General features: G+C 33.6%; 2 protein-coding genes across 3 annotated transcripts in view; one reads left to right on the plus strand and one right to left on the minus strand.

Annotated features, from left to right (window-relative positions):
• The first annotated feature begins 7,269 nt into the window (after nt 1-7,269).
• On the plus strand, nt 7,270-7,953 carry LOC147404306 (uncharacterized). The gene has a single exon (XM_086437725.1). The coding sequence runs from the start codon at nt 7,392-7,394 to the stop codon at nt 7,788-7,790; it is 399 nt and encodes a 132-aa protein (XP_086293851.1). The 5' UTR covers nt 7,270-7,391; the 3' UTR covers nt 7,791-7,953.
• Nucleotides 7,954-12,405: 4,452 nt separating this feature from the next.
• ABCD1 (peroxisomal ABC transporter 1) overlaps nt 12,406-21,166 on the minus strand; it is a 40,347-nt gene continuing 31,586 nt past the window's right edge. For both annotated transcript variants that reach the window (XM_086440189.1, XM_086440188.1), the window contains 8 exons: nt 19,580-19,760; nt 19,338-19,496; nt 17,262-17,411; nt 16,932-17,168; nt 13,819-13,979; nt 13,663-13,715; nt 13,510-13,588; nt 12,406-13,092 (listed from right to left, as the gene is read on the minus strand). In XM_086440189.1, the coding sequence (XP_086296315.1) occupies nt 12,982-13,092; nt 13,510-13,588; nt 13,663-13,715; nt 13,819-13,979; nt 16,932-17,168; nt 17,262-17,411; nt 19,338-19,496; nt 19,580-19,760 (1,131 nt within the window). In that variant the 3' untranslated portion in view covers nt 12,406-12,981. The remainder of the gene's footprint in view (nt 13,093-13,509; nt 13,589-13,662; nt 13,716-13,818; nt 13,980-16,931; nt 17,169-17,261; nt 17,412-19,337; nt 19,497-19,579; nt 19,761-21,166) is intronic.

Genomic DNA, 21,166 nt, shown 5'->3' on the forward strand with positions numbered 1-21,166 from the left:
AAGATTATCTAAATTGTTTTGAACAATTATTTATCAAAAGAGTGTACTCGATTATTCAAAAGTTAACAATTCAAAAAGTCGTTTTAAACAAAAAGTATATATAAAAGCCAAGTGGGAGAATATTGGAATATTATTAGTATTTTCTTAATTAAAATTATTTTGTAGTTTTTTCACAAATACAATTTTCTATGTAAATACTGGATTGTAATTTGTTTAAAACATAATGGATAAAATTGAAAATCATGTTTATGGTCTGGCATTGGTTACCAACATCAAATATGATGGGTTAGTGAACATCTTATCAAAGTTTAAATGGTATTCACCTAATACTAGAATTCCACGATGGGTAGAAAACCTAGTATTTTTTTTTTAAATAGTTGGGGTAATTTGCCTATTCTTCGCAAATCAGGATCGGTATCAAAGTATTCTTTATGGATTATCGAAATAGTGAATCTAGGTATTTTAATATTTATTATTTCGATTTGATTATTATGCTTTGTTTAAGATCAAATTCTAAATCCATGTTTATTATGATTGTAGTTTTTTTCCCAACAAAATGACCTAAATGTGTAGACACCCCATTTTTGCACTCGCCTGATTAATCAACTCGTCAATCCGATTGCAATGATTCCCAATGATGGATGTGTATTCCATTGCTTTATTTTGTTACCAGATGTGTTTCAGAAATCCGGATGAGGTATCTCGAATTGACAAAACCTTAGAAACCACGCTACGCTAGGAAAATACGACCCCAGAAACATAGAAATCATCATCTTGCATACCAAAAAGAAGCTTCACGATAAAAATCACTAAAAAATTACCAAATTACCAAAATACTCCTAACCTCAAAACAACCCTAGAGCTTACGTGAAGCTTAGGAAAACTCTCTCGAACACATAAAATAACAAATCGGAACCAAATAAATCATTTCACCAATTTTAACAGAATTTGACAAAATTATGAAAATGCCCCTCATAAAGTTCACAATCATTTCACATAAAATTTTTCATAAATGACACAAACCAACATTCTCATTGAATTCCTTATGAAAAACCGATTCTAAAACATCCTAGAACATTAAAAACCGACTTGAAACGTGAAAAATCCTCTCCGGGGGCAAAACGGTAATTTCACAATTTTCATAATTAAAAAATTCAAAATTAATAAATAAAATATTAAATAATTAAAGTGAAACATTGATGAAATTAATTTAAAATTTTGAACCTAAAAAATCGATCAATCGGACTTTCGGGTAAAATTGTTGAGGGTTCGTGGGATATTTCTTTAAGGACCCCTCCATTTGGGGGTCCAAAGAATTAAAGAAATAATGGAGGGGGGTTCTCCAAAAATTAAAAATAAATCAAGCAAGACTGGAGTCAATGTATTAAAGTCAATCTAGTGAGACTGAAGTCAAAATTAAAGTCAATTAAGCGAGACTAGAGTCAAGATATTAAAAGTCAATCAATTAAGACTAAAGTCAAAACATTAAAAGTCAATCAAATAAGACCAAAAGTCATAATAGAATTATAATTGATTAATAACTCTATCTAATAGAGTTCTAACTTAAAAACAATTGTACCTAAAACAATTCTAATTAAAACACAATTCTACCTAAAATAAGTCTAACTAAAACACAACTCTAATTAAAAGATCTCTAATTAAACACTTACTCTATCCAAATCAACCCCTAAAAAAATCTATAAATAGAGGTGCTCACACCCTATTTTCGTATCAAATCATAAACCCTAAGAGAAGTAGGTCTAGAAGCTCCCCTAACCCCCCATAAACCCTAGTTTTGGAGCCCCAACTCCTTACCTAACATCCCTCCTTCAATTTTAGTCTAGAAAATACCTAAAATCCCTCCAAAAACACCCCCAAATCCGCAACAAACTTGAAGAGTTCAGATTAAAAAACAAGGAGATACCTTGATCTAGGAGATCCGAAGTCAAATTCGGAGACAGAACGAAGCAAGGGAGTACAGTACAAGGAGTTCTTTTTGTCAAATCTGAGGGAACAAAATCCTTGCTATCGGAAAGGTATGTAATTTTTTTTATTTTTATCTAGGTTTTTAGCAATGTGATATATTTGGGAAGTTAGTAGAGACCGACTTTGGCCGGGCGGGGTTGGTGCCTAACACCTTCCAATCCCGTAACATGATCCCCGAATTCAGATTTTTTGTGGTAGATTAGTTCTTTTTATCCATGTTAGAGTCAGTTTGGTTCCTAGACCACAATAACTAGGTGGCGACTCCCAAACCTCAAGAGTCAAAAGCGGATCCGCGCACCCCGCGGATCGAGGGCGCTTTCAAAATGTCATTGTCTTCAACCTCAAGCTAAAACCCTTGATTTTTCCTCTTAGAAAATATGTATATTCGCGTTGTTAAATTTTGGAAAAAATTAATTTTTTCTTATTCAAATTCATCTTCAATATACTGTAGAAAATCACTAACTTCCATACCCAAATCCAAGATCCTATATTATCATTGAGGTTTAAGGTTGAAGGAGACAAAACCTTAAAGCCTTAAGGTTGAAGGTGAGAAAGGAAAGATCTTTCAGCTTCAAGCTTTTAACCTACTCAATCTTTGTCTTCAACCCATCGTCTTTAATATCTAATCTCAATATTTTCTATTCTAAATTCCATGAGACTTCTACTTCATTGAAAATCCATTATTGTTCTTAAGGTTTGAAGGTTAACAAAAATAAAATATTAAGTTTGAATAAAACAATAAAATTTTATCCTAAAGTTGAAGATGACTAGTTTTGATGAGAAAAATCAACTTGAGGTTGAAGATGAAGGCATTTAGTTGGCCTCTCATAGAAGACTTAAGTCAAATGAGGCATGCCGTCAGTTTGAAAACATGAAGGATCTATCTAAATCATCCATGCTTAACCAACCCAAGCCCAATTATAGTTTAAATAGTTAGTGGACCCTAAAATCAAGTTTGGGTTTGGCTTATTAAACCAATAATAAAGCCCAGGCCCATTTCAATAGAGGTTTGGCCTTTGGTTTAAAAACTTATGCCCAATCCATTGACTTGACCAATCTCGATTATCCGTGTTTTAAATCTCTTTTATTGGTTTATCATTTTGGCTCTTTTTATGCAAGTTAGATATGAATAATATGCACCAATCCGTGAATAGGTGATCAAATTGGGTGATTTGGACTTTTGACATACCCCTCTACATTTTGGTGAATATTGAGCACCCCTTATATTTTCAAATTGATGACATGCCCCTCTTGACCTTAGCTTCCTATTATTTTCAAAATTATTTTATTTATCTAAAAATCATATCTTGCTTTAAGACTTGAAGGTTGAATTAGTTAAAATCTTAAGGTTGAAGATTATTGATTATGGGAATGAGAGAAGAGGTGAAGTTGAAACAACTCCTCCCAAACCTTGCATTTTAAACTTAGTTAGAAATTTTAGGAGTGTAAATTGGTCTGGTCCAAACTGAGAACCGAACCAAACCAATGGCTTTGGGTTGGTTTGGAACAAGTTGTGGTTCATTTATGAGTTAAGAAAATGAAAAATCAATCAATTTGGTCCGGTTATTGGCTCAAAACTTGTATAGAATTTGTCGTGTATGTGAATACTTTTGTGAAGCTTACTTAGTAATTTGATGAAAGACCTATTGGGTATTTTACCAAACACCTTGTATGTTACACCTTTCAAGACCTTGCTTGATAATGACAATAAATGATAGTCCAACTAATAGAAGTAAATGCAAAGAAGATAAACAGCTATACAAATAAAGAGTAAATAGCACAATACCCACAACATAAGATTTTACGTGGTTCACCCAAAGGCTACGCCTATGGAGGCTTGCACAAAGACTTCGTCATCCATCCCAAGCCAACAAGATACAATCAAGACACGACTACACTCCACCTGATATCACTGTATCTTAAACTCAAGATGTTGTATGGGCAACTGGCCTTAGAGTAGTGTATCAAGCTATAGGATAGGAGCAACCCATAATCATTGATGAAGAGAAAGATTTGGAAAAGGGATTTCCCATATTGTGGATAGCGTTGGAGTTTGATTTTACTATAAAGAAAACGGGACAAATTGATAAAAGGAAATACACCCTTTTTATTTAACTTCACTTTTTTCTAGATCTCAATATTCTCGAACCTCTCAAATTGTCCTCTATTGGGTTTCTTTATTTTTCTACTCTCTTTTCTATAAAAGTTTTAGACTTGAAGTTAGATTTCTCAACAAAAGAAAACAAAACCCTTTTTAGAAACACCACATAAGTAGGCATTTTATATAACTTACAAGCCCAACCCAAATTACTTTGGACCGACCCAAAAAATATACATACTTGGACCAAACCTAATTGATTTTAAGTCATACTTCAATAGAGTTGAACTAAACTGACAATCGAACTCATAATAACTTACTACATTTTAAAGGATTATTTATTATATAGATTAATTACTTTATTTTATGGATTAATGAATGACATTTTTGTATGGATCAATTAATTACTTATTAAATGAAATTTCATATTCATTGTTTATTTATTTTTATTTTCATAACAAATATGTTGATTCCAAGTAAAAATAAAAAGATACTGGCAAATCATAGAACTGAACCAAATTGACCTTTGATTGGTTTGGTTCTATGGGCATCTCAGTTTGGTTCTAATTCTTATCTAGTGGAACTATCCTTCGTCGGTTCAGTTCTAATTTTGCTACAAATCGAGCCAACTTGAACCAAATTGCCCGTTTAACAAATTCTCCTTTCACTAAAACATTTATTTTCAAGTATTGGGTGAGGGAAACTACCTCCGTTGGTTCCTCCATGCCTATGTTAGGATGTAAGCTGTTTTCTTCTTATCTTATCGGTGGGGGTTAACTTAAACTCTAGGAAAAAAAAGTCTTTTTGGTTGGTGTAATTCTTCAAGTTTTATTGTGATAAGTCAAAGAATTTTTTGATAATTAACTTGGATATGTCGTCCATTAAAGTGAGTTGATGGCATCAGGTCCTAATCTTGACTTTCATGCAGGTAGTGTTGTTTAAAATTAGGGAGAAACCCTTTCCATTAAATGAAATTTGGCCTTTTATGTTTTTGAACTGATTCTATACCCTTGATCTTGGTCTTCTTTCTCGTATTAATGCAAAATGACCTTAAAACCATTATCATCATCATCCAATTCATTTGATAGATGACTATTCAAATCTTTTAAATCAACGTAAAATTATTTATTAATACACACACATATATCAATAATAAACCTTTAAATTATTCAATCATTGATTATATTGACATAAGATCTTGATTGTGTAAACACAAAATACAATGATTGATATTTTATGCGCATCTCAATGATACATATCCCTTTAGTTCTTATCTTAAGAATAATTTTCAACCATGGAGTTTTGTATCTATACGATCAAGATCTTGTGTCATTTCCTTAGTAAATGGAATCCAACCCTATATTATATTTTTATATATATATATATATATATATATAATATATATATATATATATATGGGTCCTGCTCAGCAACAAACATTTTGGCAAATATTTTGACAAAACATTTTTCAAAACATGGGTTAGAGGTTTTGGAATGGGCTGATTTTTGGTGAGGATGATCTCTACGGTGAGGAGATCATCCTCACCAAAAATCAGCCCATTCCAAAACTTCTAGCCCCAGTTTACAAGTTGAAAAATCATGGACCGTCCATTTTTTGTAAACCATTTTTGATGGGGTTAGAAGTTTTGGAATGGGCTGGTTTTTGGTGATGATGATCTCCTCACCGTAGAGATCATCCTCACCAAAAATCAGCCCATTCCAAAACCTCTAACCCATGTTTTGAAAAATGTTTTGCCAAAATGTTTGTTGCTGAATATATATATATATATAAAGAAATATGATTAGATTGACTCAAGATACTAAAGATATCAACCGAGTTATCTTCAATCTCGAATAAATCAATGTGATGACTCACGTTGATAATCTTGTCTGTTAGCCTCTAAGATTGGAATGACTTATGTGATGAATCTCAATCTCACACAAGTTCTAAAACCATTAGTAACATTTTAAAAATCAGATCGATGATTTGAACAAAAGCTTGTCAAATTGGTCAGACTATGGTGTAACTTGGTTGTACTAATTTATATCTATTAATGTCTTATAAAAACATATATAGTTTTCTCCTAAATTACCACCATATATTTTCATTAAAAAAAAAACTCACAAGATTTGGTTGTTCACCAATCGAACAAATTTTGATCAAACTTGATTAAACCATTGATTTAATTCGGTTTTTAAAACCCTGGTCATGATTAGGCCTTTTCTTAAACATATACATTTTTAGAATCTCCAAAAATCTAGGGTTTCACATTTTCTTAAAGACTAATAATAAAATCACACACTAACACATATGATATCTATCCATAGTTGACATGGCAGGGGAACGGAATTGTAAATCTTTTTCTTTGTATATCTGGAAGAATTTTACTTTTATGGTTATGTGCCTTAGCCATGTCAGCCGCGTACAGACCATGTACATTTTAGCGCGTAAGTTTATCATAGGACTTAAAATGAGTCGAATTTTATCTGAAATTTGAGTAAACTAAATTTGATTTTTTAAAATATATCCGAATTAAAATATGGGTTGGATATGGGTTGATGTCCCTATATCCGCTTATATCTGAATGATATATTATTTTGTATATCGTATGTTATATTTTTATATAATTTTTAGTCTATCATTCATCAACAAATGAGTATTAAGTGTAGTGGTTAGGATTAAAAATTTGGATATGAATACAGGTAGACACATATCCGACCCAAACCTAACCCGTTTTAAGCCCTACTTTACCATGACTCTTTTAAGAAAGAGTCGTGATTTTCTAAATCCCCCCCAAATTCTTGTGGCGTATCTGTAGAACCATAGATTTTTTTTCCTTGGGATACAAAATTGCATATCCTTATAAACATGTACAGTTGTGTATCCCGAAGAAATTTATGATTCTATGCATATGCCACGTAAGGAGAGTTTGGAGGCAGTTTGGCAAGGGGAGTTGGAAAATAGAAAATCATTATTCTTCTTAAAAAGTGACACCCTTAATAAGGTGAGATGCGTTACCATGGTACTCTATATATATTTTTAAATATGTACAGGTGTCACTTTTGAAGGTCTACACTCATCAAGTTGCTATCTAATAACAACAGCCAAAATTTTCCCACTTATATATATATATGTGGACATCACATGTGCTTTTATATATATATAAATAAAAAATAGAAAGAATTATTATAATAATAAATTGATAAATTAAAAGATTGGGAATGGCGGAGAAGAAAAGAAGAGCAGAGGCGGGAGACATCGAGATTCGAGAATGAGTGGGAAGCGGAGTGGAAATCAACGGTGGTGATGATGCTGATGAGGATGATGGGGTGGTGGCGAAGTCGAAGGAAGCTCTTTTTATTTCTGATTCTGTGTTTTTCACCACTTCTCATCCCCTTTCTTTGCGTCACTTTCCCTTTTATCTGTGTTGCAGAGCTATGTTGTCGAAGACGAAGAAGCAGAAGTAGAATCAGAAGCGATAGTAAACTTAAAAAGGCTTCGATCGATCGAGATGGAGATCAAGGGAAGTCCATCTCTATCTCGGTCAAGAAGGATGAGGAGGAGAGTCAAGAAGGAAGATTGTTGCAGAGATATCTCGAGGATCAACTTGATCTAGCCGTTCGATCTGTTTCCTATGATTGTGGTGATGTTGATGATGATGAGTTTGGTGATCTCGAGGATGAAACTTCTCTTCTTTTGCCTTGATGGTTGGCGATTCGACTTGGTTGGTACGGCTGAGTTCGGAATTGGGATCAATTTCACTAAACTTTTTTTTTTTCAGTTATTTAATAATAACTGATTAAATTAGACTTGTAAAAGATCAAAATTACAAGACATGAAGTTGAAATTTTAGGGTTTTTTTTTTTTTTTTGTTTTGTGTTAATTTTCTTTTCTTTTCTTTTTAATTTTAAATTATAATAATGTAAATGTATTTACTTATTTTAGATACACAAGTCAACAAACTTCTCGGTTTTGGTGATAATTTGAGAAATCCCTATGTTTTTAAATTGATGACATACCCCTTGACCTCAGTCCTTATTAAACGACTAATAGAAAATTATCTAATGCTCCCTTCTTCAACCTTTAGCCAAAAGAGAGATGTGTTGAAGAGTTTGAACTTTGAATTTGCTAAAGATTGAAGCGAGGGTATTTAGGTCATTATTCATTAGTCTATCAGAAAATACTGAAGTCAACAGGGATATGTCATCAGCTTGACAGTTGAAAACGTCTGGGGGTATTTAAAATATTTACTAAAAATCAAAGGGGTTATCTAAAAATCATCCAAAGTATATAACTTGGGTTCACACTTGGACGGTGGGCCATGTTAAATGCAAGATCTTGGCGAAGACGGCAAGCATAAATTCGCTGTTCTACCATGATATAAAGTTTGATGTTAGGTGAGTCTATTTGCAAACAACGAAATGGCTCAACGAAACCACTTAATTGACTTTTGTAAAAAATTATAAATTATCATTTTACCCTTTCATTTTGACTTATCATACACATCACCACCTACCCAACAAAAATAAAAAACCCACTTTCTTCTTCTTCTTCATTATTTCTTTCATCCTCATTCTTTTCTTCTTTTTCATATTTATGTCCATCTAAGTTGCGTGAGAGGTTGAATCACTGAAGATTAGGTTTTAAGGTTTTTCTTCTTCTTCTTCAAATTATCTTATTTATTTATATATATATTTTTTATTTTTAATCATCAAGGAAGATGAAAAATCGTTAATAAAACCTTAAATTCAGAGATTTGTTATAGTTATTTTCAATAGGCTCAAATCGAACTTGTTTTAGCTAATTCAGTAAGTACTTATGAATATTACTAAATAGATTCGGTAGGCACCAATCAAACGAAATTTTATACAAAACATTATAAGATTGATTCAGTAGGTACCTACGGAACAAAACTTTCTCATATGAACGACTTCAACTTGATTGAAAGTATTAGGGTAAGCAAAATAAGTAAGATCAAAACTTTAAACCCTCATTGAAATCTTTCAAGATGTGAAAAAGAAATGAGAGAGAGAGAGGGAGAAAGAGAAGAAGAAGAAGAAAAAATAATAATTTGATACCTTTAAATACGTGTAATAAGCAATGGAGGTTAAAACAAATTATTTGATGTGTGCAAAGGGATATTTTAAAGTTAAAGTGGGTATAAAAAGCAAGTGGGTGAAATGAGCCATTTCGACGTGTGCAAATAAAGTCATCCTTTGAGGTAGCCCTCTACATAATGAAATTAGTCAAATGTACTTATTACACCCAGTTTCTTAGATTATTTATCACATCATCTCAATTAAAGATTAAAAAATACAATCTTCAAACATTGCAAATGTTTGGCTCAAATTGTAATCTCAACATACAAAACATTTGAACAATCGTTCAAACAATTTCAATAGTTGTTTACAATTATGATTAGGTTCATTCACTTAATTTCTTTATTTTTAACAGAGATTTGCTGGACAGACCTATCTATTACAATTTAATTACAAAACTTCCATGCTTTTATCAAGTTTGTTACTGAATGAACATTACTTATAATTAGGGTTGTAATGTGGGCAGGTTGGATAATCAACCCAGGCTCAACCCAAGTTGTAGAACCCTCAACCCGAGCTCAACTCAACCCGACCATTGGTTTAAAGTGCATTAACCCAAGCTCAACCTAAGATTGAGCTTCTAAAATTGGGTTGAGCTTGAGTTAGCCCAAATTAGGTAATTTTAGGCGGATTGGGCTCATTGAGCAATCCTAATTTCAATTTGATTAACACATAATTTTTATTTTATATCTTAAAATATATATATATATATATAATATAATATATAAAAAAATCACTAGTAAATAAATTTGCACACAGCCTCTAAATTCATAAAGTTTTTTCCTTAGTTATACAAATATATTTAGGAAGAGAAAATAATTTTTTTTTAAAATAAATAAAATATTTATATGTGAATATATACCATCGGGTTTGGGTTGAGTTGGGTTATTCGGAGCCTCAACCCGAATTGAATTCGAGTTGATATTTCTTAGTCCAGACTCAACTCATTTTCCATATAACCTAACCCGGGCTCTCCCATCAATCAGGTTGAGTTTAGGTTAGCCCACTAAAGTTGCAGTCCTACCTATAACCCCGATGCCACAAATTGACGTTGGTAGAATCCACTCTAAGGTATGTTAAGTAACAAATTAACCACAACAATTTGAACATAATGATGTGAAAACCACTCTACAATTTGTTGGGTAACATATTTGATAAAGTAAGGTCTGATAGGTAACAAACTTCATAAAGTAAGGTTTCTTGGAGTTTTCATAACTCTAAGGGAGTTTTTTAATAAAATTACAACAGTTAGGCCTTCCGTGTAAATTTTTCTATTTTACTGGGGGCCTAATAAGTAAAAGTTGGAGTGCCAATGTAGCTCTATAATAATATAATAGTGAAAGTGTTAACCAATACTGGAGTGATCAAACGTTTTGTGTTTCCATGAAGTATTAAATTCGAATTTTTAAGCGTTTTTACAGTAGCTTATAGCGGAGAAGTATTGATTCAAATCATTTTGATGTGAAGCTTCCGCATCAAACTCAGTTTTGAAATTGATATCTAACCGTAGACTGCCTTCGATACCTTCCAGGCCCACTTAGATGTGTTTGCAAACAATATATCTCTAAGAAAAGCGTTGGTCATGTAATTTTACTATGAGAAATTTAGAATATTTTCTCGATAATATAAAAAAAGGAAAAAAAAAAAAAAAATTCTTGACTACTCGGTTGAATTGAAGCTTAAATTTTTAAACTTAATTTTTGGGTGGCATGAACGATTGCGAATGAGTTACAAAAATTAGTATTTATGTAAGTTTAATTAATGTTATATTTATAATTATTTTAAGAGACTATTTTAAAATTTTCTCTCATTATGACATTCAAGATTAAAGAAATAATGAAGATAAAATTTTAGGGAAAATTTTCTGAACTTTAATACCATATTTAAAAAAAAAAAAAAAAAAACTGGCTCAGCAGATGGTCAATGTGAATTGTCCATCAGTCCCATAAATATCGACAGATTTTAGATGTACTAGTCAACTGTTATTTATTTATTTATTTCTTTTGTCAAACGATTTGACTAAAGTTATTAATATAAAAAAAGATTTTGTGAAGCTCATTTCATTGACTCAATATAATTAAGATAAAAATTCCTAGTAATTGATGATGGTTAGTAGGGCTGCCAATGGATCGGATCAGACATGTGGAAGGTTTTTTAGGTCATAATCCTCGGGATGTGTTATGCTCTTGATCAGGCTTGATTGACCTTGATCTGTCGACTCATCCACTCCAATGAATGTCTCCTCAATCTTGTTCCCTCGCTTTAAGAGGTAAGGTCGGATCCGAACTTCTACTGATAAAGATGGAGACGAATGAGACCCTGGTGTGATGACTACCAATAATTCTTTGAAGATTAAGTTAGATTAGAATGATATTGAAAGATAAAATTGAATTCAGATAAAATTTAGATAGCTTAGGAAAGATGATGAACAATTAATTAGGAAGGGTGATTGTGTTAAGCCTGATTTATTCTCTAAAATGTCAACCCCTTGGCTTAATGTGAATGTGGTTTTTATAGTCCTGTGTTGTTGGACAAGTTTCACTATATGCCTTATTCAAATGTACAAACTGAGTTAGTTGTGTTCTTGAATTCTATTCCCATAGCTTCATTAATTAATATTTGCACTATATTCTAATAAGTGTTAGTATATATCGCATTAAATGTGAAGATTTTTTTTATTTATTTTCAATTTAGACCACCTTGAATTCTTTGTTGAGGTAAATGCTTGGATGTTGTAATCTTTCCTTTCCCGCGATAAATATTTCCATGTATTCTAAGGTGGGGTATTGTAATACCTCCGGTTCTTTTGACACACGTGTCATTTCTCTGTGTTGTGATTAAAATAGGCTCCCAAAACCCAAAATAAATCTGATCATTTGATTGACTCCAGAAAAACCCAATGGCTACAAAACCCAGGGGTGGAATCCACTACTTTTGAAGATCAGAAAATCAAATTTCTTTAAAGATTTTTGTGGAGAAGCATTTTTCCGAGTACAATTTTTTTGGGGTCAAGGCATGAAAATGATCAGACCCCAAGAAAATTTATTTTCTTCAGCCCCTAAAACAATGAATCAACCTCATTTCTGACAATTGCCAAATTGGGAAAACATCCCCTTGAAAAATCTACTTTCTCAAAAAATATTTTCTCTATAACATTCATACACATTAAGAATCGGACTAGGCTGTGCTGACAGACCAATTGGTGATAAAACATACTGTACTAAATAACCTGATTAAACAGGACTTCTTTAAAGAATTGTTTCGTTGATTATTCTTGTGTAAGTAGTCTCAAACCACAAAATGAGTAACTAATTGGATTACTTTGTTTGATTCCAATTACACATCATTTGAAGAAAAATCCTATTCGAGGAATAAATCTAATAGCAAACACAGACAGACGAAACTTAGTTTCTCTCGTCATTTTATTTTATAGGTAGACTGATCAAATGAAATATATTTCATTTTACATTGAAAATACAAGCATTGAAATAACACAGGCATGCTTGTAAACAAAAGGTTTCTGTGTTACATACAATTATTATGCTCCACCCTAGTTAATAAATCACTTTGTTCTTTGCTTTTGACTTGCTTTTCACCTCTTAGGCTCCAGCATTGTTTTTGCGAGTTGCGATCAGTTTATGCTTTTGGTTCAGAACGGACATATATCCCCAACGCTGGCCAGGTATCACTAAATTACAAGAATTCCCTGTACTCAACATTCAATCTCATCGGGGCTTAGATAAGCTAACACTGCAAGATCCAGCCAGAAATGATACCCAATGATATGGAGCAAAAGCTTAACTTTGCTGATGTTGACCGACTCCTTGTTTAATTAGACGTAGTTCCCATTTGCCCTCACCATCGATCAAACGTAACTCCATGGAATGAAATGGTATCAGAGCTGGCCGCTGAGATAATAGAAGCACAGCACAAACAAAGGTGAAAAAATGGACAATCGTGTAAATCTTGTCCGAGACCTAGATGACTTGTCCAAGTCATCTCAATATCATCCATTAATGAGACGGATAGATAAGGCATCTCACATGTGCAAATCTCACGAGATCACTTGGACAATATTTCGAAAACCTTGGCCGAGTAAGCAAAACTTGTCCAAGTCAACCAAGATTTTGTATATTTTAATTAAAATAATTTTTTATATATTAATATATAAGAATAAATAATTGTAAAACGAGTTAATGGTTATCATGTCCAAGATTCGTTGACTCGTCCAAGACAACTTGGTCTTGTTCATGAACGAGACAAGATGTCAAAACGAGTTTTGAAACCATGGTAAGGGTAGCCTGAATAATGAATGCAATACTTACTTGAGAGGAGGTCACAACAGTGATGCCCATCTCATTTGCTAGCCTATAGAGGTGTTCTTCAACATCGATACTTGTAGCACTGTCAAAGGAAAACAAAATGATGAATCCATGAACAGGTACAACTTAAAAATAAATGTGGTTTTTGCAACATACTTGGTACACTCGTCGAGGATGGCAAATTTAGGGTTGTGAAAGAACAGCCGAGCCTGGCAAGTGTGGAGTGGTATGTTGTCAATTCGGGGAAAAAAAAAAAAGAGAAACTGACAAATATCCAAATGAATTCTGAATTATTGGGTTTATTGAGCTCACCATGCCAAGTCTTTGTTGTTCTCCAAGAGACAGAACGTCTTCCCAGTTCAGGTTAGCATCCCAACCTCCCCCTCTTTCAAGAAGGTAGACTAATCGAACATTCTCAAGTATGGACAGTAAATGTGCGTCCAGCACACTTGCAGCATTATCAGAATTTTCACCTAATACATACCAACAATTACTAAAGAGAAATAAATAGATTTCCTTGTCAAAATACCTACAAGAGAATTGGGTAATGTTGGACTTTCTATGTGCCTGAATGTCAAAACACAGCTCAAGTTTCTCTTATGCATTAAGAAACCATCACAGACTTCACCTCCTCTACAAACCTTAGCAAAAAAAAGGAAAACAATTGTGTGCGTGGGTGGGGGGTTTTTTTTTTTTTTTTTTGGGGGGGGGGGGGGGGGGCGGCGTTGTTAAAGGTGGATTTTTCTTTTTAAATCAGTAACATAATTTCTATTTAATATAAACTGGGGGGGACTAAATGCACAAAATACCAAACCAAACACAATTTTCTTCAATGGAAATAGAGAACGTTGTAGGAAATAGGTTCAAAAGTTGATTTTCAGAATTCTCCAAGTAGAGCTATAAAGTTTGACTTGTTTGCAAATTTTTTGAAACATCAATACCATACCAAGTGCAATTTTCTTCCATGGAAATAGATAACATTGTAGAAAACAGGTTCAACTCTTTTCTCCAAAGAACTTGGCATAGTGAACAGATAGGTGATGGAAAGACCTTTGGCATGAAAGTTTCATTTGGTGAATTGGAATAGTGTTTCTTTTCCAAGGAAAGGAGGGGGCATTGGGGTTTTGAATTTAAAGAAGATGAATCAAACGCTTCTAGGAAAGTGGTCATAAAGATTTGGAACCTATCATAATAGCCTTTGGAGATCAGTCATTGCGGTGAAGTTTGGCGAGGGGAATTTTGGTTGGCTTAGTGGTTGTTCTCAGATGTCGTATGGCTGTGGTGTTTGGAAAAGAATTCTAAAAATTCACCCTTTGTTCCAAGAAATGATTAGTTTCAAGATTGGGAATGGACCAAGGGTGAGGTTCTGAGAGGATCATTGGTGTGGTTTGATCCCCTTAAAGAACCAATTTCCGGATTTTTTTGCTGTGTCTTTGAAAAAGGAGCAAATGTCATTTCTAGGGGCGGAGCGAGTAAGGAGCTGGTGGGGGCAATTGCCCCCACAGAACTTTGAGACACCCCTATATTTTCAATTAATTACATGTCCCATTTATCCCCACTCCCTCACCTCTCTCCCCATTTGCCCCCACACTCATCTCACTCCAATTTTTGCCCCCAGACCCTCATCTCCCTCCATTCAAGTCCTTCAACTATACAACTAATCATAGTTTGCCCCCACTACAAAAAAATCCTGGCTCCGCCCCTGGTCATTTCCTTCTTGATTCCGTCAGACAAAGGTGTGGTGTGGGACTTTGGGTTCAGACGTGACTTCAATGATTGGGAAGTAGATCGTGTGGGTATGACAGCAGCGATATATAAGCTTAAGAGAGTATGATGCATGTATTTGGGATCCGGGTAAGAAAGGGTCGTTATTCGTCAAGTCTTTTTAAAGCGAGTTGGTGTGGGTGCATTATCGGTCTTTTCCTGAGGAGGATTGGGGACCTAAGGTTCCTTCTAAAGTTGTCTTTGTTGTAGGAGGAGCTTCATTAGGTAAAATCTTGATGGTGGATAATGTTATCAAGAGAGGCGTCATCGTGGTAAATTTTTGCGGATTATGCAAGGAGAATGGCGATTCCATGGATCACATTCTTGTCCACTGCAAGGTGGCTTCAAAGATTTGGGCCCATTTTCTTGGGCTATTTGGGGTGGCTTGGTGTGCTCCAAGCTCCTTTCGTAAGCTAGTGGAAGAGTGGCTAGCTATAAGAGTGGTTTTTTGGCGTTGAGAGAAGACTGGAGCATCACTCCTTTTGTGATTTGCTGGGAAATTTGGAAGGAAAGGAACCTAAGAACTTTCGAGGGGAAGGAATCTTCAGTTCAAGGGATTATCATGTCTATCTTGGGGTCTTTATTTTTGTGGAGAAAAGTTTATGGTGAGTCAAAGGGGGTCTTCTTTGAAGACTTTGTATTTAAGTGGGATTGAGTGTGCAGTATTGCTGTTTAGTTTGGGTTTGTTTTTAGCTTTCTTTTGGTTGTTTGTACTTTGCTGCATGGTCACCTAGACCATGTTATGATTAAAAATCCTTGACTTGTAAAAAAAAAAAAAAAGGTTCAACAGTTGATTTTCAGACTTCTGTAAATAGAACTATAAAGCTCGACTTGTTTGCAATTTTTTTTGAAAGATCACCCACCGATCCAGCCCTAAGGTTATACAACAAAATCTTCTTGTAGTGGACAAGCAAGTGTAACCGGTTCTAGAAGAACAAAGGGTCAATTTCCTCTTTCCGCAATTAATTCAAATATAGTGTACTGATACTCCCTGAATGTTGAAGGTTTTACTAAAACATATTAGTCATTTAGTTTAATATTTTGAACATTGACATTCATTCAGAAATGCAAGAGGTATCCTTGGGTACTTAAGAATGCAATTAGGACATATGACTTTCCCCCAAAAAGAATGGAATGCATGGACCAAAATATCCCGTAAAGCATTTCATTTTTACTACTTTCCATACATAGTAACAAGAAAGTGAAGTATAGAAAACTGAGTTCTTCCAGTCAATAAAAAAAGTAAGATTTATTTTCATCATCCTTGAAAAAAGTGATATTTTGATTATTCTGAAAGAGAAGAGAACAGAAACAGTTTGCAATTGTGCATATTCCATTAGAGGACAATTTTAGAATCTAATTGAAGAGAGGGGGATAATGGCAAGATATACATCATCCTTATCTTGGGTTTTCTTTTCTTTTGGTGTAAAATTTTCAAAGGTTTCAAGAAGAAAAAATTCCCAAAGATTTTCTGTGGAATTGGGTTAAGGTTTTTAGTTTGATATGTGACTCCTAATGGTCTGTTGGGATTGTTTGTTGTAAGGCTTGGTTAGCCTTTGCTGTTTCCTCTGTGGAGTTGGTCTCCTCTACCGCCTTCTTCAAATGAAAAATTTTACTTCTCAAAAGAAAAATAAATAAATAAATAAATGCAACATGTTTACCTTTACCAGACATTTTTAATGCCCTTAATTCTGCTTCCTCGTGGGAGAGAGGGTAAATTATTTGATCCCTTAGCTTTCCCAAACAAGTATATGGCCCCTGAGGAACATAAAACACACCACAACTGGATCCTACCCCAACATTGACATTTTGGACAGGCTTAGTGAGTCTTCCATTTGCAATGGGCCACAGACCTCGAAGGACTCTGAAAATAGAACTTTTTCCACTCCCATTGGGACCTTGAAAATTGATTCCAGAAGGAATTATTAGATCATTTCCAAATAGTAGTTCAGAGGAATCCATGGAAATAATGAGGAGATTATTTCACTAACCAGTAACAAGCAGGCTCTTCCCTGGTAATATATCACATGTCAACTTCCCGGCCAATAATTTCTGGGATGGGGTTATAATATCCACCTCAGAGAAGGAAATAATATCTTCAGCAGAAACATCATTCTGAGAGGTATCAGGTAGAGGAATCTCTGTGTCAACAACATTTGTTAGTATTTCAATTATCCTTATGCTTAAAATATGAAAGGACACCGGAGGCTAGCATCTATTGATGAATCACACAATTCACAACATCAACCAAGTGATCTTCATTTGCGAAAAGTACAAAAAAGAAAAAAAAAATCAAATCAACAGTGGTCCAGCACTTCTTAGCAATCTGCTGTTTTATTCATGAAAAATTCATGAATTGTTCATTTTTTTAATAAAAGTATTAATCTTCCGAATACTAGAATGATTCAAAAAATTTGTGTAGTTTAACGAGAAAACAAATTATTTGAGAAGCGAATAAAATGAATTTTTATGAATATTGTAATATTCAGCAAAAAAATGGCATTAACGTAGGTTACTAATGAAGCTTCCGTCTCCTCCATCAGTCGGACATCTCAATCTCTCCATTGTTCCCACTCATTAAATCATCCACTCATCGGAATTAACTGTTTTTTGGATTCTAATTTATTATATGTATGCCATGTATTCTAGATTCTAGAGCTCACATAATTGAAAAATCCCTAACTTGAAAACCATTGGATTATGATAATTATATTACTATATAGGAGGATGACTCCCTTTCGAAGTATACCAAATTATTTGTTTCCAAATTTTTGATGTGGGAGGTACAAAACACGTATGAAGTATATGACACATATTTCCCGTTTAGCAAATTTTTGACTGGATTTTTGCAACCCAAAATCGAATAAACCCCGAATTTTTCACGTATCGAATTTTTGCCATATTCGGAATTGCTAAGAAGGGTCCGACACTACAATATTAAACTCTGTCGATGCCAAAACCTCTTTCAATGATCGGTACATCCAAGGTATTAAATTTCGATTTCGGTGTCTATTTCGCTTAGTCTGGAAATGGAAACATTTCGTGGAAATATTTCGATCAGTGTGGAAATGAATACAATTACTGGAAATGATTGAAATATTGAAGAAATTTTCAAAAATGACAAAATAGGCATTAAAACACACTCGTTAAGTCATCAAAATAAAATAAACTACCATATGGAGTATGAAATTGAATATCAACAACATTTTGTTAACACATACGCACATGTATTGAGAAGTTGACAGTGGAAATAAGAATAGTAATGTTGCATTAACTACATGCAACTTAATATGTAAGACATTAAAATGAAGAAACTATTAAGTATTGCATTTCATGCATTATTATATTTTTTAATTTTTTGAATAAGTATATGAATAAATTGCTAATGTATCCAACTAATTGAAACATGATAGATCATATGCGTACTTATATAAATGTACTAATATGCTTAGAACATATTAAAATAAGATGATATAGATAACTAATTAATCATAATTCATTTATATTAATGGATGAATGTTATATGCAATTTTTTATTGGTAAATACTATGTAATTTATAAGTTCTTTTTAAAAGCAATTATAATTTTTTTTTTCAAAAACAAATATTTCTATCAAAATTTACTATTCATCAAAATATTTCCACCAAAATATTGCATTTTTATACCTAAGATTTGATCATTTCGGTCGAATTTCACTATTCATTGAAATATTTCATGAAATGAATAGTGATTTCCATCGAAATATATACAAAGAGAAACTGCCGGTTAAATTTTGTGTTGGAACTTGAGGAAATGGAAATATTTCAGTATATTTCGTGGAAATATGTCGAAATTTAATACTATGGGTACATCATAATAACAAACGAAATGATATTTACAAGCTCAAGTCCTAAGCACTTATTATAACTGATCAAAGAGAAAAAAATCTCTTTCAAGATCTTTAAATCAATACATAGAATAAATCAATAAAAACTTGAGAAGGAAAAGGTTATAGAAAGAAAAGATCAACATTCAAATGATTTTAGTTTAAAAAACAAAAAAATAAATCAAGATCACAGTGGACATACCGTTTTGAGCAGCATCAAGAAGCTCTTCAAGCTCAAAAACCCGATTGATACCACCAGAAAGTTCAAGAAATTTTCTATTCAACTCAAGAATGTCACCGAAAGCTAGGAAGCTTTGTGATACTACAGATGCTAGGAAACGCAAAGCATGTGCCAGCTCACCTGAAAATTTTATAAGTATAAAGAAGGAGACAACATAGTTCTTCTAACCCGTAAGTCTACAAAGTTATCATGATCTACTTCACCTTGAGTAGATGTTAATGCTCGATCTCCCTTGTGGTCCATAGCATATAACAAACTCAGTCCCCATGTCACATTATGCGGGAGTTGCTTCGTGACAAAATCGTCCAGTATACCAAACACCCATTTCTTCCTTAGAAGCATCTTCGAATGATCAAGCAATTCTCTGAATCTTGAATCAACCATCTGTTTAATATGAGAAGCATCATCAAAGGACTAAAGACTGCAGCAAACTAGAATAATGGTGAATGGAGATATCAAACCATAAGTGGAAGATATTGTGTAGATGTGCAGAGAATACCACAAGCGTTGGAAAGTCAATAGAACAGTGATTCATGAAATATACATAGACAAACTGATCGATGCCTTTATTAAAGATTTTGTTTACAGTAGTCTAATGTGTTAACCAACCAACTAATCCAAAAGATCAATCTTTTGGAGAGGGGGAGAACTATAAATATAAGAGGGTCACGGAGCTTAACTGGGGTATGACACACCCGGGAGTGGAGGAAAATATACACTCGACACTACCCTTCACCCATAAAAGGGTGGAAAGATTCAAACCTGTGACTCATACGAACCTAACGCTCTGATACCATGTTAACCAACCAACTACTCCAAATGACAGATCTTGGAGGAAAATATACACTCAACATAATGCACATATAAAATCGGGATAGAGAAAAGTGTCAAGGAAAAGCCCAATCCAAGTGGAAGTCAAACCAACACAGGCGAACTCTAAATTGCATGTGAAGAACATTCTACAGGAGAAATTTATTCCTACCATGCAGCTAAAATAATGGTATATAGAACAAGATAGAATTCAATCACTGTTTGAGCCAGATTTCTAAGAGGAAAACCAGAGAAAACATCCTGCAAACTGCTCCTCCCAGAAACCTAGAAGTACTCAAACAAACTAAGAAGCCTAAAGGTAAAATCTTCATTCAGTTTTTTAAAAGTATCCTTGCAATGACCCATCAACCACTGTTTATAAGAAACTAAAACCCTGTCGCTAATTTAAGGCCAATGTGAAGCAAATCCCAACCATCAATCTAAAGTAATATATTACATATCTTTCCATAATGATCCATCATCATCAAAGCTTATCCCAAAAATTTGAGGTCAGCTACCCAATTATCCCTAAATTGATTCATTAACCACATAGTTAGAAACGACACATTTTTAAAGCCTTGAGACGTTACAATGTTGACAAAAGTCTGGATATAGCTGTTGGCCAAATCTCAAAAAGAGCTTTCCAGTGCATCTAATGACTTCTCAGTTAAATATTTGAGTAAAAAGGTATTACTCTAAACAGGTGATTGTCTCTAATCAACAAATTAAAGAATTTGTCGATATTTATCACTTTCTGCCACTTGATTTGGAATAAATAATGGGTTGCATCATTCTCCCTAATTGGTTTAGAACTCGACACCAAGTTTGATTTGAAGCCTTCTTTAGATGGGTCCACGATGCGTCACCATACCTCGCTTTTAGATAATTCCTTCCACTCTTGAAGATGTTTTAGCAACAACGTAAAATATCATTGAAGGATTTTCAAACAACATAAATAGAAATATAACTGAAAGTCAACA

The sequence above is a fragment of the Akebia trifoliata genome, chromosome 4 (genome assembly GCF_017979445.1).
Source record: "Akebia trifoliata isolate Shusen 1 chromosome 4, ASM1797944v1, whole genome shotgun sequence".
Lineage (NCBI taxonomy): Eukaryota > Viridiplantae > Streptophyta > Magnoliopsida > Ranunculales > Lardizabalaceae > Akebia > Akebia trifoliata.

Excerpts from the sequence above, each read along its gene's own strand:
- LOC147404306 (XM_086437725.1), top strand. The coding sequence starts at position 7,392 with ATGATGCTGATGAGGATGATGGGGTGGTGGCGAAGTCGAAGGAAGCTC.